At 44.2% G+C, this 15870-nt stretch overlaps 1 protein-coding gene across 3 annotated transcripts in view; it reads left to right on the top strand.

The window, feature by feature from the left end:
• The first annotated feature begins 2448 nt into the window (after window positions 1-2448).
• CHCHD6 (coiled-coil-helix-coiled-coil-helix domain containing 6) overlaps window positions 2449-15870 on the top strand; it is a 115852-nt gene continuing 102430 nt past the window's right edge. Inside the window, exons 1-4 of one of the 3 annotated variants that reach the window (XM_069812165.1) lie at window positions 2449-2646; window positions 4819-4951; window positions 6186-6255; window positions 9549-9693. In XM_069812165.1, the coding sequence (XP_069668266.1) occupies window positions 2452-2646; window positions 4819-4951; window positions 6186-6255; window positions 9549-9693 (543 nt within the window). In that variant the 5' untranslated portion in view covers window positions 2449-2451. The remainder of the gene's footprint in view (window positions 2647-4818; window positions 4952-6185; window positions 6256-9548; window positions 9694-15870) is intronic. The other 2 variants (XM_069812163.1, XM_069812164.1) reach the window with 2 other exon arrangements.

Here is a 15870-nt window from a genome sequence, read left to right as displayed (position 1 = left end):
AAAAATAACTTTCAGATTTTTTTTTTAAATCCCTAAACAAATATGGCAGATAATAATGGAATAACATGATGTCCTTTTGTCAGAGATGGATTTTTCCTTCTTGGAAGGCTATTACTAGGACAGCTGATGACTCTGCAGATTGGTCTCCAGGTCTAAATAATTGTCAGTGAAGCCTTTGACTCTTCTCTTGGTAACTAGATCTTGCTGTTCCTGGGCACGTCTAGCATCAGGGGTCTTTGCTATAGGATATCTTTGTTGCTTGGGAAAAGGCTTATGTGGAAGTTGGAATTGACTCTTGCTTATTTCTTGTTCTGAAATGAACCCTGTGTGTCAGAACTAGTTTTCTGGCTGCAGGGAGGACATGATAGCTGCTGAGTAATAGCTAAGCATGCTGGCAGTAATCAGCACCCATCAGGTTCTCTTTGGTGGGGGTTTACAGGCTGGGGAAGTGGGGTGAGCTTTGTCTCTACCTTGGGATTGGGTCCTGCCCTTGTGCAATAAAACCTTTTGGAGCTCCTTCCAGGCTCCGTGCAGAAACCTCTGGGTTTTGCCCTAGGAGGTGTTACCACTCTAGTTAACTCTGATGGCATCCTCTGCTCCTGTGTAGGTGGAGAGGACATTTAAATTGCTGTACAGCTCCTCCACCATTATCATGGCTGCTTCCACATCAGTGTCCTGCAGGTAGTGGGCCCTGGTGAGTGTCCTTAGGCTCTCGGAGAACACAGGAAGGCATGGCTGTAAGTGGGATGGGCAGTTTTGTTTGTCTTTGCCCACTCTCCCTCCTGGATCTTGGCAGGTGATGCCTGCCACTTGACTGGAGTTACACCTGAAAAAGGCCTAAGGAAGGGTGACAGGAATATTCAAAGTTACAGGAAGACTTTTGGAGGAGTAATTACATGGTTGAGAACACGCCAGCCTGGAAGAGCAACGGTGCAGGTCTGTGAAACCCTGAGAGGATAGAGGAGGTGAATAAGGAATGACTTCACGAGCTTTTTAGTACAAAACCTGGGTGCCATCAAATGAAGTGAGCAGGTGGCAGATGAGAAATAAACAAGGCTGGTGAGAGCGTTCTGGGAGGGATCATGGTTTGCCTTTAGCCAGACCTTTGCTCTTGCACTGGATGTGTGCAGTGTTTCTGTACTGCAGTGCAAATAGCTGATGGTACCATGATGCGGGGCCCTTGTCTTGAGAACTCGAGCAATGGGCCAAGTTCCCAGCGTACAAGGTATTACACAAATAACAAAAATATTCCCATCTTCCAGGAACGTGCTATAGAAGAGGCCTGGATAACCTGGGGGGCAGAGTCCCACTGCTGAGTGCAGGCTGTGGCTGCCACGTTAACTGCAGTAAAGAATAAGCATTGAACAGTTAAAACTGCTCCGATGCGCTGCTAAGAAGTAGGTAAGTAGTGCGTCGATACTGAGGTTTTGTTAACTGTCTAGTCACAAATGCACGAAATTGTATAGGTCATCACGTGGCCTGTATTTCTGGGAATGCAGAAAGTCTGCTTGGAAAAGATCCTTCAAAGCTGCCGCTTCTTGATCCAGCTGCTTGTGTGTTACATTATCTTCTTTCTCATTCCTTTGGCTTAGGCTGGGGATCAGCCGTGCCTGGCAACGGGGACGTTATCTGCAACGGCCGGACCCATGCGGGACCCACACACGCGCCCGTCACGGCAGGTTAACGGCACAGTCAGTAGGTCTTGCTGGAACAGGGCAGCTGAAAGGAGCAGAGAGGTGAATTCTGCCCACTGAGCAGCTGCTGTAAAATCGACTAGAGGTCGTAGACTGTAATTTTATTTTTAATCACCAGAGAAATGCGAGCTGATGTGTTGGGGTGGTGAGCTCCCCTGAGGACTATGGAGAGAAACGGCGTGTGGGAAGGTGGGCGAGGGATTGCTGGTGAGGTGAGGGGGATGCCCTCCCTCGCTCCTTTGGCGGATGCCTTGTCTCCATGCTGCTGCGGGGGAATCGCCTTGGACATCCACGGGGACTCGACAGCCCGTGAACTGATGGACAATGGTTGGATGGTTCCTCAGTCTTGGAGCTAGGAGATAAGCTTCGTGCCATCCTGGCTTATCTTCTGCGTGGTTCCGTGTGGTTTGGTTTTCTTCCTGCGGCAATTCCGACGTTGACGGGGTGGTTTGATCCTGTGTTCGAAGCGGAGGTGTGGAGGGCGGGCACAGCCCTTGGCGCAGGAGGGGAGGAGGAAGCCTAGTGAGCCCGGAGACGCTTCGGTACCTCCTCGGGTATGTGGCGGGGTGAGGACAAAGCGGTAACCTCCCCGGACACCAGCTCTCTCCGGGCCCACTCAGGCCGCCCGCGACCCGGGCACCGCAGCCCGCGCAGCCGCCGACGGCGGACTACAGCCCCCAGGCTGCACCGCGGCTCGCCGCCAGTACCGCGCCGCGCTATTGGTCGTCCCGGAGCCGGCCGCCAATGAGGCGCGGGTATGTTGGCCAGGCGGCGGAAGAGGAGAGGCGCTCTTCGCAGCGGCGGCCCGGTGCGAGTGGGGGGCGCGGCGGGGAGAGGCGTCCCCAGCGCCCGCCCCGCCGGTATGGGGGGCAGCGAGAGCAGCCACGGCGGCAGGAAGGTCTCCTTCGGGCTGGATGAGCGGGAGCAAGTCCGGGTGCTGCAGGGCATCAGGGTGAGGCGGCCCGAGGGTGTTCTGGGGCCGGGGGAGGAGGGCAGGGACCTGGGCTGAGGAGGGCCCCGCTGGAGTGGCAGGGTTGGGCAGGGAGAGCAGGGGAATGTGGTGCAGGGGTGGAAGGGGAAAACCAGCAAGGAGGAAGGGGGGGAAAACTGGAAGGCTGAAGGAGTAGGGGGTTGGGGAGGCAGTGGGATGACTGGAGAGTGGTGGGAAAGAGGCTGAGTGCCTGAGCGTGGCTTTTCTTGAGCGGTGACACACCAGCCCTTTATTTCCCCTTCCAAACTCTGCTCTCAACCCTCTTTCCCTCCTCACTGCTTGATGACCCCATCTTGCCCCTGCCTTGTGCTTTGCAGGCAGCTTGATGCTAAAGGCACTTGCTTGGCTCTGAGGGCATCCAAGAGGAGGATACCTCTGCAGTTATTAGTGATACCAAGAGCTTGGCAAAGCACTGCTGCCTGAACATACAGGGAGATGAGAGATTGTGGGGCTTAGTGAGATAAGGGGAGTTTCTAGGAGAGGCAGTGGGAAGCTGCTTCCTGAACTTTGATCAGACATCTACATGTATGTGTTGTGAAAACAAGCCTTAGAGAGTGGGGGTGGTATCATTAAGGAACATTTTTTTCCCCCATCAAGATTTCTCTCCCTATTTTTCATTGGTTATTTAAGGTTTTTTTGAGTTTGTTTTATTTGTTTGTTTGTTTGTTTTTTTTATTACTACCATCATTTTCATTGCTGTCGCTTCTTCATACTTTTAGCTGGTTTTCCCCTAAGATTCGTCTGAAATGAGCTTGCAGAGTGTGTTTTGCTGTGGTTACTTAATTTTCTTCCCATTTGACTAATCACACGACAAAAGTTAACTAAGATTGTGTCAATCTCCTTTTTAAATTGTTTGATGGAGGTGAAGTTGTTCTTGCCTGATTTCTCTTTACAGGATATAGGCAGGGACCCCTCACCTACCATCGATGTAACTTGTTCTGCTGCTTTAATTTAGTTAGCAGCTCCATCAACTAGATGCTGATGGAACTAGAGGAAAATGTGGCTTTTTTGTTACTGGTTTGTTTATGACCTCCAGGAGCTCAAGATGAAGACACCCTATGTATCTCATGACTGCTGATTAGGTTAAGTGAGCTGTGGTCTTTGTAGACCTTTCTGTTTGCCTTCCTGAAGTCAAAGTTTTTCTTTTTTCTTTTTGTTAGTTTGTTTGCTTGTTTTGTGAAACAAAATAATCCTTCCCCATTCTTAGTACCAAGGATGTTATTTGGTTTTTTTGCAGCTATGTGTATAAAAGTAATTCCATTGAGCCTGCCCTTAACTAAGTCTGGCTTTTAACAGATTTGTGTTTTTAAAAAACAGTTACCATAAACAGGAATTTGGCATGATAACGACATATAATGAAGATGTTAAAAATGCTGTTAAGTTGGGTAGCAGTGGCATAGCTGAAAGTAAGTCTTCTGCTGTGACCAGCCTAGGTGGGGAAACAGCCTTGTTATGTTTTGTTCTGGAGCCAGAACATTCAGCGCAGAACTTTTGACTTTGGGAGGAAGAAGGTGTCAATCTTAACAGTGCTGCGAGAAGCCCCTTGGACTGATCTGCTAGAAAACTTATAGTTAACTTTTCTTTCTTTTCCATGGGTTTGGACCCAAGTAAGGGAGCGAGGATGAAGTTGAGATTGCAAAAATGTTTGCAGCCATATGTGAATGGGAGGGCTGTGCAGCTGTTCTCTGCCATGTGGTTTGCAGTTCTGCCATGCTGAGCTGGGTTAGTAAGCATGGGGGAAGAAGAAGAAGGATGGATGGATAGACTTACAACCTGCTTAGTTGTTTTCCTTCTATTTCTGGTAAATATGTCCCTACTCAAGAGCTTGGCTTGTTTAGCAGTGTTCTCCACCTTTGTTATTATTTGTGGAAGATTAATTGTCATTGTCTAGTGAAGCCTTTAGGGTCAGTAGATTGGAGGTTTTACCACTTACTGATAGGGTATGTTTTTAAAAAATGTAAATTCAATATACAGATGACCACATGGATTCAAAGGACCATGGCATTTAAATGAGGTAACTGGCCACACTTTTGCAGTATCATGGAATCTAAGAAACGGGGAGCTTTTATATTGAAATATTTGTACATTAAGAGTTGACTTCATTAATTTTTTTCCTGTATACATGTGTTTCAGCTCTCTGAAGATGTAGTGAACCGGATGAAAGAATCTCCTCAAAGTAAAAGGGACAACCAGAGATCGCCCTGTTCATCCAATGGCACAGCTTCACCTTCACCAGCTGCAGAAGGGAAACCGAAATCTCCTACAGGTACTGTCATTCCCTATCAGGTCTAGTGACTGTTTTGATACGCTACTCAGTAGTGCTGCCACTAGATGTTATATAGTATGCAGTACATATAGTATGTGTTTTTCAAGACTCTCTTGGTGTGAGAGGAGTTTTTTGATTAGTATGTAACATTTTTGTGTATGTATATATTGGCATCGTTGAATGTCTTGGATGTTACAGTCCTGTGATGTCCTCTTTATGTTTCTGAAAGGTAGCTGTGTCATCTGGCAGTTGGAGCAGTTGAAATGGTATGGTTCTAGTTCTGTCGCTGTGTGACCTTAAGTAAGACAACTTGTTTTTCTAGGTCCTTTCTCTCCCTTCTCCATCTTTGGATTACCACCCTTCTCAGATAATTTAATGAACCTGTATCACTTTGTGAACGTTTCAAATGAACATGTAATAAGCAAGGCAGATTTTTCTTTTTTTTTTTTTTTTATCCTGGCAAGCTGCCTTGTTGTCTCCTTTGCATGCACATGGAGTATATTGCAGATGGGTGGGAGAAATACTGCTTTTTGTTCTTTGGAAATAAGCTCATAGGGAAGGATAGACTGACTAAGCACAGCTTGCCAAGTGGATGATGAGAACTTGGTTTCTGAACTTGTCTTCCTTTACAGGTCAGGAAGCTATTTGATTTCTCTTGATTCTCAAATACACTTTGTTGATATGTTATCGGTGTGGATTTGTTTAGGGCATCCAGACTAATATGAAATTAGGAGCCAAGCCTTTGCTTGTAGAGATTTGCTTGCTGTTAGCCTGCATCTTTCCTGAAAGTGGATTCAGCCTTATGGATGGTCTGAACTCCATCAGATAATTTAATCTCCACTTGTGGGGTCCCTTGTAATTACAAGGAAGGCAGGAGGTCAGGGGTAAGACTTAATGGAACTGGAGGAAGGAAGTGGAAAATAGGTCTAAAACCATGTTTCAGTATAAACTAGGGTTTGAGCAGTTAACTAACATCCTTACCTAGAGTTTCTGTAGCATGCCTTGTTCAGTGTGCCTTGTGGAAGGCAATGCTGTCAGTGTCTCTTTGTTTCATGAATTCAAACTCCATCCCTCAAACTTAAATTTTCTTGAGACTTTTCAAGGTGTATTGTTTTTTTTTTCTTCGTGAGATAACACTCACATGTGAAATTCTCCTCTTCTCAAATAATTTATGATGTGATGAAGGGCAATGTTTTGTACTATAGTTGTCACAGGTTTCTATTCTTCTTTCTAGGAATCCAGCCACCAATGGCAAGTGACTCTGGTCAGAAGTCTTCTGCTGCAGAGCAGGAACTGTACAGGAGGTGAGGTGAAGTTCTTGGAAAAGACAATAGTTTAGCTCCTTTTGGACTATATATTTATGTGTGTGTGTATATATATATATATGTAAGTTTTACTTCAGTCCAAGTGCAATGACTGTATGTTTTAATGCCTGAGAATCCCCTCTGGAGCCTTTTTTGGTTAAGGGCCATGGAACACATGTTTTTAGGGAAGCCTGTCCCTTAGCCAAAAGGGGAGCTGTGGGCAATTGGAGTGGTGTTTGGAGAAACAGGGAGGACCGGTGTAATGAGTTGGTAACTACAGAAAACTTGCATGTGATGTGCATTGCAAGACTGATAAAGCATAAACTTGAGTACAGTTGCCTTTTCTGGGACAAATGAAGGAGTCTAAGTGTTTGATACTTCCCTTAGGGATTTTGGAATCTCAAACATGGTAATGGTTTTAATTAAGTTTATGCCTAAAATAATCAGATCTATCTTATGTATCTGATTCCATTCCTCCTCCTTTTCCTAGACTGGACATAATGCCTGTCAGCCAGTACTAGAGTGCTATGAATTTTTCACCCAAGGGTATTTTAATTTATTAAGATAAAAATACCTGTAAAGATGGGGTAGGGGTGAGGAAAAAAAAATTGCAGAAGAAAACTGTCCTTCTCTCTGACAGAACCACAGCAGTCTCCTCCTAGTTCTAGGCATTGCAGGGTACTGAGAACTTCAGTTCTGCGTAATTCAGTATCTTTCTGTTATAAAACTGCTGGCGTGATCTGTCTGTGTTCTTAAAGATGCTGTAAAGATTAGTCTTTTCCTGTTCTTTCCTTTGCTGCTCTGATGGTAGTCTAGGTAACAATGAAAATCAGTCTCTGTGTGCATGGTGGTTTTTGAGTATTGCAACAGACTGACCAAACCTGTTAAAACCCTGTTGCATCAATCACACTGTCCTTGTGGAAGTCAAGAGATGTGACCAAGAACAGTCTCTGGAAAGCTGGTCACTTGGGGACTGTGGAATCAAAATTGCTGGCAGTTTTCAGTGTTGAGCTACTGAACTGCATCCCAAATACCTGATCTGGGAAAGGAGAGGTAGGGGCAGAAATGCAGTGGAAAGGTAGGCAGGGAAGACAAGAAAGGGAGGAGCAGTTTGTATGTGTGTGGGTCAACTGTGGAACCAGAACCAGGCCTGGATGGGCTGAAATGCAGCCTGAAAAGTTTGTGGATGACACCAAATTGAAGGAATGGTCACTGTGCTGGGGAGCAACATTGCCACTCTCAGGGACCTCAGCAAGCTAGAGACATGGGACAAGAGAGGCTGAGGGAACTGCATTGGCTTAGCCTGGCAAAGAAGGGGGGTACGAATTGTTGTTTTCAACTTCCTAAAAAAGTAAAATAGAGACAGTTCCAGACTTGTCAGAGGTGCACATGGAAAGGACAAGAGGCAAGGGACACAGATCACAGCAAGGAAATTCTGCCTGAGTATTGGGGGGCTGGGGGGAAACCCCAAACAGTTGTTGAGTGCAGTGAAGCACTGAAACAGGTTGCACCAAAAGGAGAGGTGCTAGGCTGGACCTTGTTCTCACCAACAAGTTGGGGCTGGTGGGGAATGTGAAACTCAAGGGCAGCCTTGGCAGCAGTGACGATGAAATGGTGGAGTTCAAGATCCTTATGGCAGTGAGGAGGACGCACAGCAAGCTTGCTACCCTGGACTTCAGGAGAGCAGACTTTGGCCTCTTCAGGGATCTTCTTGGTAGAGTACCCTGGGATAAAGCCCTGGAGGGAAGATGGGCCCAAGAAAGCTGGTTAATATTCAAGGATCACCTCCTCCAAGCTCAGGGGCAATGCATCCCAACAAAGAGGAAGTCAGGCAAAAATGCCAGGAGGCCTGTGTGTATGAACAAGAAGCTCCTGGACAAACTCAAACACAAAAAGGAAGCCTACAGAGGGTGGAAACAAGGACAGGCAGCCTGGGAGGAATACAGAGAAATTGTCTGAGCAGCCAGGGATCAAGTTAGGAAGGCCAAAGCCCTGACAGAATTAAATCTGGTCAGGGACATCAAGGGCAACAAGAAAAGCTTCCATAGGTATGTCGGTGATAAAAGGAAGACTAGGGGAAATGTGGGCCCTTTCTGGAAGGAATGGGAGACCCGGTTACCCAGGATATGGAGGAGGCTGAAGTACTCAATGACTTTTTTGCCTTAGTCTTCACCAGCAAGTGCTCCAGCCACACCACCCAAGTTACAGAAGGCAAAGGCAGGGACTGGGAGAATGAAGAATTGCCCAGCATAGGAGAAGATCAGGTTCAAGACCATTTAAGGAATCTGAAGGTGTATAAGTCCATGGGACCTGATGAGATGCATCTGGCTAACCCCTGTTATTGTTGTATGTCCCTTGATCTTTTCCAAAGCAGTATCTACTTATCTAGCTAACTACTTTCTATTCGCACTGTTTTCAGGTGATAATTAAGTCCTTAATAGAGCTAAATATAACTGAAGTATAAGCTTATATGGTGCTAAGTCTACTGTTGTTGCCATAGCTGTAGCTCACCAAAATTGCAGGTCATGTTTAAAGTTTGTTGGACTTCTGAATTCCTGCTGGTAATGGAGGGGCTGTGAGCAGATTTTATGTCAATAGATTATGGATTTGTGTTTTGGCTCTAGGCAGGTGTCGTGGTTTAACCCCGCTGGCAACTAAGCACCACGCAGCCGCTCACTCGTGTCTCTCACAGTGGGATGGGGGAGAGAATCAGAAGGGTAAAAGTGAGAAAACTCGTGGGCTGAGATAAAGACAGTTTAATAGGTAAAGCAAAAGCTGTGCACGTAAGCAAAGCAAAACAAGGAATCCATTCAGCTCTTCCCATGGGCAGGCAGGTGTTCAGCCATCTCCAGGAAAGCAGGGCTCCATCAGGCATAATGGTTACTTGGGAAGACAAAACGCCAACACTCTGAATGCCCTTCCTTCCTTCTTCTTCCCCCAGCTTTATATGCTGAGCATGACGTCATAAGGTCTGGAATATCCCTTGGGTCAGTTGGGGTCAGCTGTCCCAGCTGTGTCCTCTCCCAGCTTCTTGCGCACCCCCAGCCTACTCACTGGTGGGGTGGTGTGAGAAGCAGAAAAGGCCCTGACTGTGGGTAAGCACTGCTCAGCAATAACAAAAACATCCTAGCATTGTCAACTCCAAAACACAGCCCCATACAAGCTACTATGAAGAAAATTAACTCTATCCCAGCCAAAACCAGCACAGCAGGGATAGTCCATGCTAAGCCATGACCCTGTTGCCAGAAGTCTGCTGATCACCTTCTCTCTGTTTGCTTTTGGCACTCATACAGGTATGAACGAGAACAGGCACTGGTCCAAGAGGAGTTGCTCCGGCTGGCCAAAAGAGAAAGGGAAGCAGCCAGTGAGGCCTTGAATACTGCCCTTCAGCGGGAAAGGAACAACACTAATGAAGAGAGGCAAAAAGCGGCCCAGCTGGTGGGTAACAAAAAACCCTAGTATGTTTCCATGTAAGACAGGCTAAAATATCTCTGCTTGAGGGGATTCATTAAATGTCGCTTGTGTGATGAGCTTAGAAACTTTGATTTAGGCTGAAGCACTCATCACCTCCTAATGCATCACTTAATGTTTGGCTTACAGCGTAGCTGGCAAGCTACACTTGTAGCATGTCATGCAGCGATGCTAAGGCCAAGCTTGCAGGGAAAGGCATAAGTAATGACTGTGCTGGGGACAGCTTTACCTGTGGCAGGTCAGTGTGGTTTGTGTATATGGAGTCCCTGTCTGAGCTAGAGAGAACTCTTTTAAACCATCAAGTGTATGAAATGAATGTTTTGATATATACAGGGTCAGATTCTGCTGTCTTGATCCACCCTGAAACTTTGCTCTGTTTTTCTAGAGTATAATTGTGCAAATACCCAAATTAATAAAAAGTAATAATGAGTTCTGTTGTTTGAGTCTTATGATGCTGGTAATAAGAGAACTGTTACAAAACTGTCAAGTATTGTAACGTTTTGAAGAAGGCTTAAGATTCATTTTTAGGGACCAGGAAGCATAAATGCCTTTTGTACGCACCACTGACTCCCAAACCAATCTGTTCTTGCCCAGCAGGCAGACTTCTTTTTGGCAACTTCTTGCTGCAGCCTTTACTGTTAGTTAGGCACCTTGGTGCTTGAGAAAACTCTTTGGGTTATTGTCATACCAGTGCTGAGAAAAGCAGTGATGGAGACAGAAGTACAGCGAGATGAGACTGAGTAGAGCAAAAGGCTTATATCACTACAGTAGATTGGGGTTGTCATTGGTGCTTAATATTCATATGATACTATTTTCTATTGTTTTCTTTTAAATACGGACGTTACTATGGCAATGGCATACTGCCTGTAAACAATGCAGAGTCTTATTGGAACTGCCACATTTTCCTGGCCTGTGGTAGTATGAGGTGTTGGCGTGTGACAGCAAGGTGGGACTAGGCTTGCCACAGTGAGATCAAACTGCCTATTCATTTGGACTGTGCTGTTGAAACTTTATTGAGAGAGCTAGACTAAGAGTAATTCTCCTCGCCTGGTACATACTAAAAGGATGGTTTAGGGAGAGGACAGACTTGAGTAATGATGGTCTTTACTGTGTTTCTTCCATCCTACTGATCTGTTGCATGCACTTGATTTAAATGAAGAATCTTTCTATGAGCATGTTTTTTCTATATGTTGAATGCTAACAGGCGTGGCTTACCCAGGCATGTGACTTGGCTGTGAAGCATTTTGAGGTTATAATACAAAGGCATTTTGGGGGGCTGAATAAATAAAATTTATATAAAAATGGCCATAAGGGTTCAGACAGAAGGTCCTTCTAGCTGTAGTCCATCTCTGGCGAGCTCCATAGCAGCTGCTTACGGAGAGCATGAGAACAGAGCAGGTGTATAGCAATATTTCTTACTTGTATACCCTTGCAACTCCTGCCGTTCTGGGGCTTAGAGGCTTCTTCAGCAAGAGGCTGTATTTTCCCGTTGGTAGTTAACAGTCCTTAATGAAATTGTCTCCCATGAATTTGTGAGTTTGTGTTTTTGGACCCATTTGTGCTTTTTGACTCCATGATAACATTTGTATGTGGTTGGATTGGTAGGTCTCTGAGATTGCTCTCCTGGTTATAGCTTGTGAATGGCTGCTGTGTCGTAGGAAATTTCCTCTTGGCAGATTGTGCCCTAACCACGGGAAGCTGCAGGATTGCTGAGCTTTAGAATAGTGATGTCTGAGGCAGGTGACTGCTGTTCCTCTGCATAGGGCATCTGGGTCAGCAGATGCCATATTAACTCTCTTTCTACTAGAAAGAGAATATTCTCTTTATGAATGCAATTAATGGACTTCTGTAAAGGTGGGGGGAAGAAGCTAGTGGATTTATTGTCCAATCTAAAGATGTGGCCTGGCTCAGAAGTAGAGCCCTGCCCTCCTGCAGTGAGGTGTAGAGTCAATCCTGGAGAAATATGACTAGCAGAATCAGGCAGTATTTGTGAAGTGTAAAGAGGGCACCTCTAAAATGAGTTGGGACCTGACCACTAACATACAAAAGCTGTTCTAGTATCTGAATTGGCTTTTAATCCTGCAGTGTTGCATACCCAGATACTGCATACTTGATGCTCTGCAAAAATCTGATCAGGCTCTCCTTGTGTAACCCATAAAAGATAAATAGTAACCATGGAGTGTTAGCCCAGAAGGTGGTGCAAGAATGAGAAACTGTTAAATTTCATTGCTCTTTAACTATCTCTTGATCAGTCATAAATTTAAGATCCTTAAAAATGGAATAGTCTAGCCTGTCCTTGCAAAGATGAGGTCAAAGCTACTGTCTATCGGCTTCTAGATGTCTTCCTAAGCAGGAACTGTTTTTGCCAGCCTTTTAAATTATTTGGATCCCTATCAGACTTGCTTTATCTCAGCTACAGTTTCCTTTTGGGCATGGTTACCTTATTGTATTGACTCAATCCTATTCAAATCATACCTGTCCTTTGTCTTCCCGTATTGTTTTCTTCCTTTATTTGGAATAGGGTTTGAATGTTTCTTGTTTGCTCTTCTGGTTTTTAGCCCTAGTATATGAGGCAAATAATGGGTGTGAGCTGCTCTTTCAGCCCTTCTGTGTCAGTCTTCTCTTTCAGGTAGAAGATAGCAGTGGAACTCTAGGTACCTAGTGGTAGTCCAGGTGCAGATGGCACTGGAAATTATCTACTTAAATTTATAAGGGAACAACTTCCAGGGTTTTTGTTGTTGTAACCTATTAGGGAAGCCAGAGAAAAATGGGGCAACTCCCATGAAAGAAATAACAAATGAATAATTTGCTTCTAGCAGCACTTAATTTAGTAAAAATTGAAAATCATGCCACATGTAATTAGAAAGTTTTGTTTTATTTATTTATTTTTTTAAAATATTTGTAGTAAGATCTTGAGCTGCCCTGTGCCCTTAACATATCAATGGTTTGGTGATTAGTAGCCTTCTCTTATACAGTTGTCTCCAGTAGTCCTGCAACCTTACCATTTGCAGACCATAACTACAAATGTGATAGCTGTATTTTGAAATTATTTCATTTTGATTGTGCTGAACGTCACTTGTCATTTAATCTGTTCTTTATGATTTTCATTCACTGACTTTTATTATTAGCAGTATTGCTATGAAGCACTTCTTCAGTCTTACTATGTAATACACATTCCTGATGAGAGCGTGGACTAGAGCTAACCTTTGATAGGGAACTTGCTGTCAGCTTCTGGAGCCAGTTACTTCATCATTTATGGGGTAGGGTGCAGATTAAAACTTGTTGTTGGTTATTTTTTTTTTTGTGATGTGTGTGTTTATTGTTTGTGTGTTGGGGTTTGTTTTGTTTTGGTTTTTTTATTGAAGCGGTGCACTGGTTACAAGAGGGATTTAGAATTAAGTACCTGGGTCCCATTCTGCATTTCATCTTGATCTTTCTTTTTTTTTAATCACTTTGAACAAGGTACTTAGCTTCTAGGTACCTTAGATTTTGAATAGAAGTCCTTAAAATTTTAGTTTAAGAAGCAAAACAGCTCTCTAAGTAGAAACACCGCAGCATTCACTTCCCTCTTTGAGTGAATATGGCTTTTGATTAACCATGGGGGACTGGCTCAAATGGAAGTAGTCTGCTAAGCTGCTGCAGAAGAACTCTCACCAATTTGTATTAGAGATAAAATGTTTTGTTTGTTTGTACAGCACTGCAGGATTGTGGTGCTGACTGGACTCTGAATAATTTAATGCTGTGGGTACTTACTATACAACAAGGATTATATGTGCAGTACTTCACAGCAGGGCCCAGGGTGTTTAACTAATGCTTGTAGCATGCCTTAAGTCTCATGTGAAATATCCAAGAATTAATATAGCTATCTTTAAATCCTTTTTTATTTCTAGCATGAGGAACTTCCAAAGTTGTCACAGTCAAGTTATTTAATTGCTTCACTGTGTTTTGAATAGTCTCACCTTTCCTCTGTACCAGGAGTCTTACCTTTTTCACTTCCAATTAATCAAAACCTCTTCTCTCAACTTCTCAGTTCTTTTGACTTTCTTTTTTTCTCCTTCTTACCAACAAAAGAAACTTTGCAAGCAAAGCTGCTCTTTTTTCTCCTCTCTGCTTTTGTAATCTCCTAAGGCTGTGCAGCATGTGCAGCATATGCATCATGAGCCTCTTGGAGCCAGTGACTCCCTGCGTGATGGTTTTCGCTGAAACCTTTGAGACAAATCAATGTGGAATGGGAATGGATAAAAGCAGAAGCTGGGGGGGGGAATAAACGCGATTAAGCAAAGACATCTCATTACTACTCTAGAAAGGGAGGATTATAACTTATAAAATAGGAGGATCTCATTTAGGGGCCATGTGTGCCTGTGTTATCAGGACAGAGGGAGAGCAAATAGAATAAATGAAATTAATACTTTGAAAAGAAGCATTACCCGGATTTGAGAATTGAACTAATATGATTTGTGCAAAGCCCTGAAGTTCTTATCTCCCCATTTAATACCCCTAGGATAATGGCTTTGTCAGAGTTATTGACCAAAAGTCGTCTTCCTTTCCACTTTGAAAGAATGAATTCAGAAATGGGGTGATGGTAGGACAAACTTTGCACCATGATTAGCTTTTTCAGACAAGACTGACAGGCATTGGTTGCTGTGTGAAAACAGAATTCCTCAATTGCCAGGAAAGAGTTTCTCCAGCCATCAATGATGGATGGCTTACTGTTCCCAGCGTTCCTGGTCATGCCCCTCTCACTGGCTTGCGGCATGGCAACCTTTGCTTTCTGGTGGCTGCGGCATTGCACAGTTGTGATTAGTGTGGCCCAGAATATAAGCACGGGAGGAAATACTCACAAGGATTTAGGGTTTTTCTCTGGTTGCTCCAGTAGCTGATTGTAATTGGTCTTAGGCTGTTGGATTCTTTCAGATGATTTCTTGCCTTGAAATAATCTCTTTGCTCTTCAGAGCCTCTCATCTCCTCTTGTTGATTCAGGAGAGAAGGGCTGAAGGAAGAACACATGCCTGGGAATGGCTTTGGTCAGGGCAGTGGGTTTTGATATTGGTGACATCTTGTGAATGTGGGATGCTGAACTCTTGGGCTTAGCCTGTGGCATTCTTTGGACACTTCCACCCTTGGTTTAGTGCATATTGGTCTGCTGACATTTTAAATGTTATGTTTTCTTCTCCATTTCAAAGTATGTGGAGGTAAAACTGCTAAAAGCAGCATAAACAGCCCATTCATAGATTGACACAATGGAGGAGAATTTTGGTGGTAGCAGGAGAGTGATCAGGTGGAGTAGTGTTTTCTTTCTGGCCCTGTAGGGGTGGAGGAATGATCCAATTGGTCCATTCATGGAAAATTTTCTTTAGATTTCTGGTCATTGATGAAACTTCAAGCCAATCTCGCTTACATTTTTTGCTGTGAATTGCCCATTGTTATAGAGCAGTATCAGCTGTAGGTGCAGCTGAGCTGGTACTGAAGATGGTTTTAGAAACGGTCCTGAACATGATTTAGTTTTGTTAAGGCTTTCATTTACTTTGTGATAAGCTGGGGATCAGCTTCATCCTGGCTGATTAACCATAGGTAAGCATCTCTAGATTAGACTGGGGTTTTGTTGTGCGTAATCTCCTATCATTGTGACAAGCTGGAGTGACTGGCTGAGGTCCAGTAGTAGCATGGTGTTTGTTGAAACTGTGACAGTGTGGGGCCATCAGTGAAGCGAGACTGCTGTTTTTGAGGTCAAGCCTCTATTGTCAAAACTTGTCATTTTTTCCTCCCTCTTTATTTGAGTTGATGTAATGAAAAGTATTGTCTTTGTGAGCTTTGCATTATGGTTGGATACTGCTCACATCAGGGCCAGTTTTGCTCATCCTGTTTGTTCTGCAGCTAAAATGTAGCACACTGAGCTAAAACCCTTCTCTTTCTAAAGTTGCAAGCCTACATGTAGGAAATAGGTTGGTTCTGGGAGGAGACATTGCTAATACAAGTCTTGGGTTTTAGTGTTTAGAGGCTCTTTAGTTTCTGTAAATATTTCTTGATTGAAGTTTTTTGTGGGTGAAGCAGAAAACATTGATTTAAATCAGCAAGTATGGAGGCTTGTTTTAAATAATAGTGCAAAGTGAGGAAAAAAGCCCATTCAGTTATTTTTCTCCAAGC

The sequence above is a fragment of the Haliaeetus albicilla genome, chromosome 24 (genome assembly GCF_947461875.1).
Source record: "Haliaeetus albicilla chromosome 24, bHalAlb1.1, whole genome shotgun sequence".
NCBI classification, from domain to species: Eukaryota; Metazoa; Chordata; class Aves; order Accipitriformes; family Accipitridae; genus Haliaeetus; species Haliaeetus albicilla.
The sequence above is the reverse complement of the archived record's forward strand: the minus strand, read 5'-3'. Positions and strand labels throughout refer to the sequence as shown.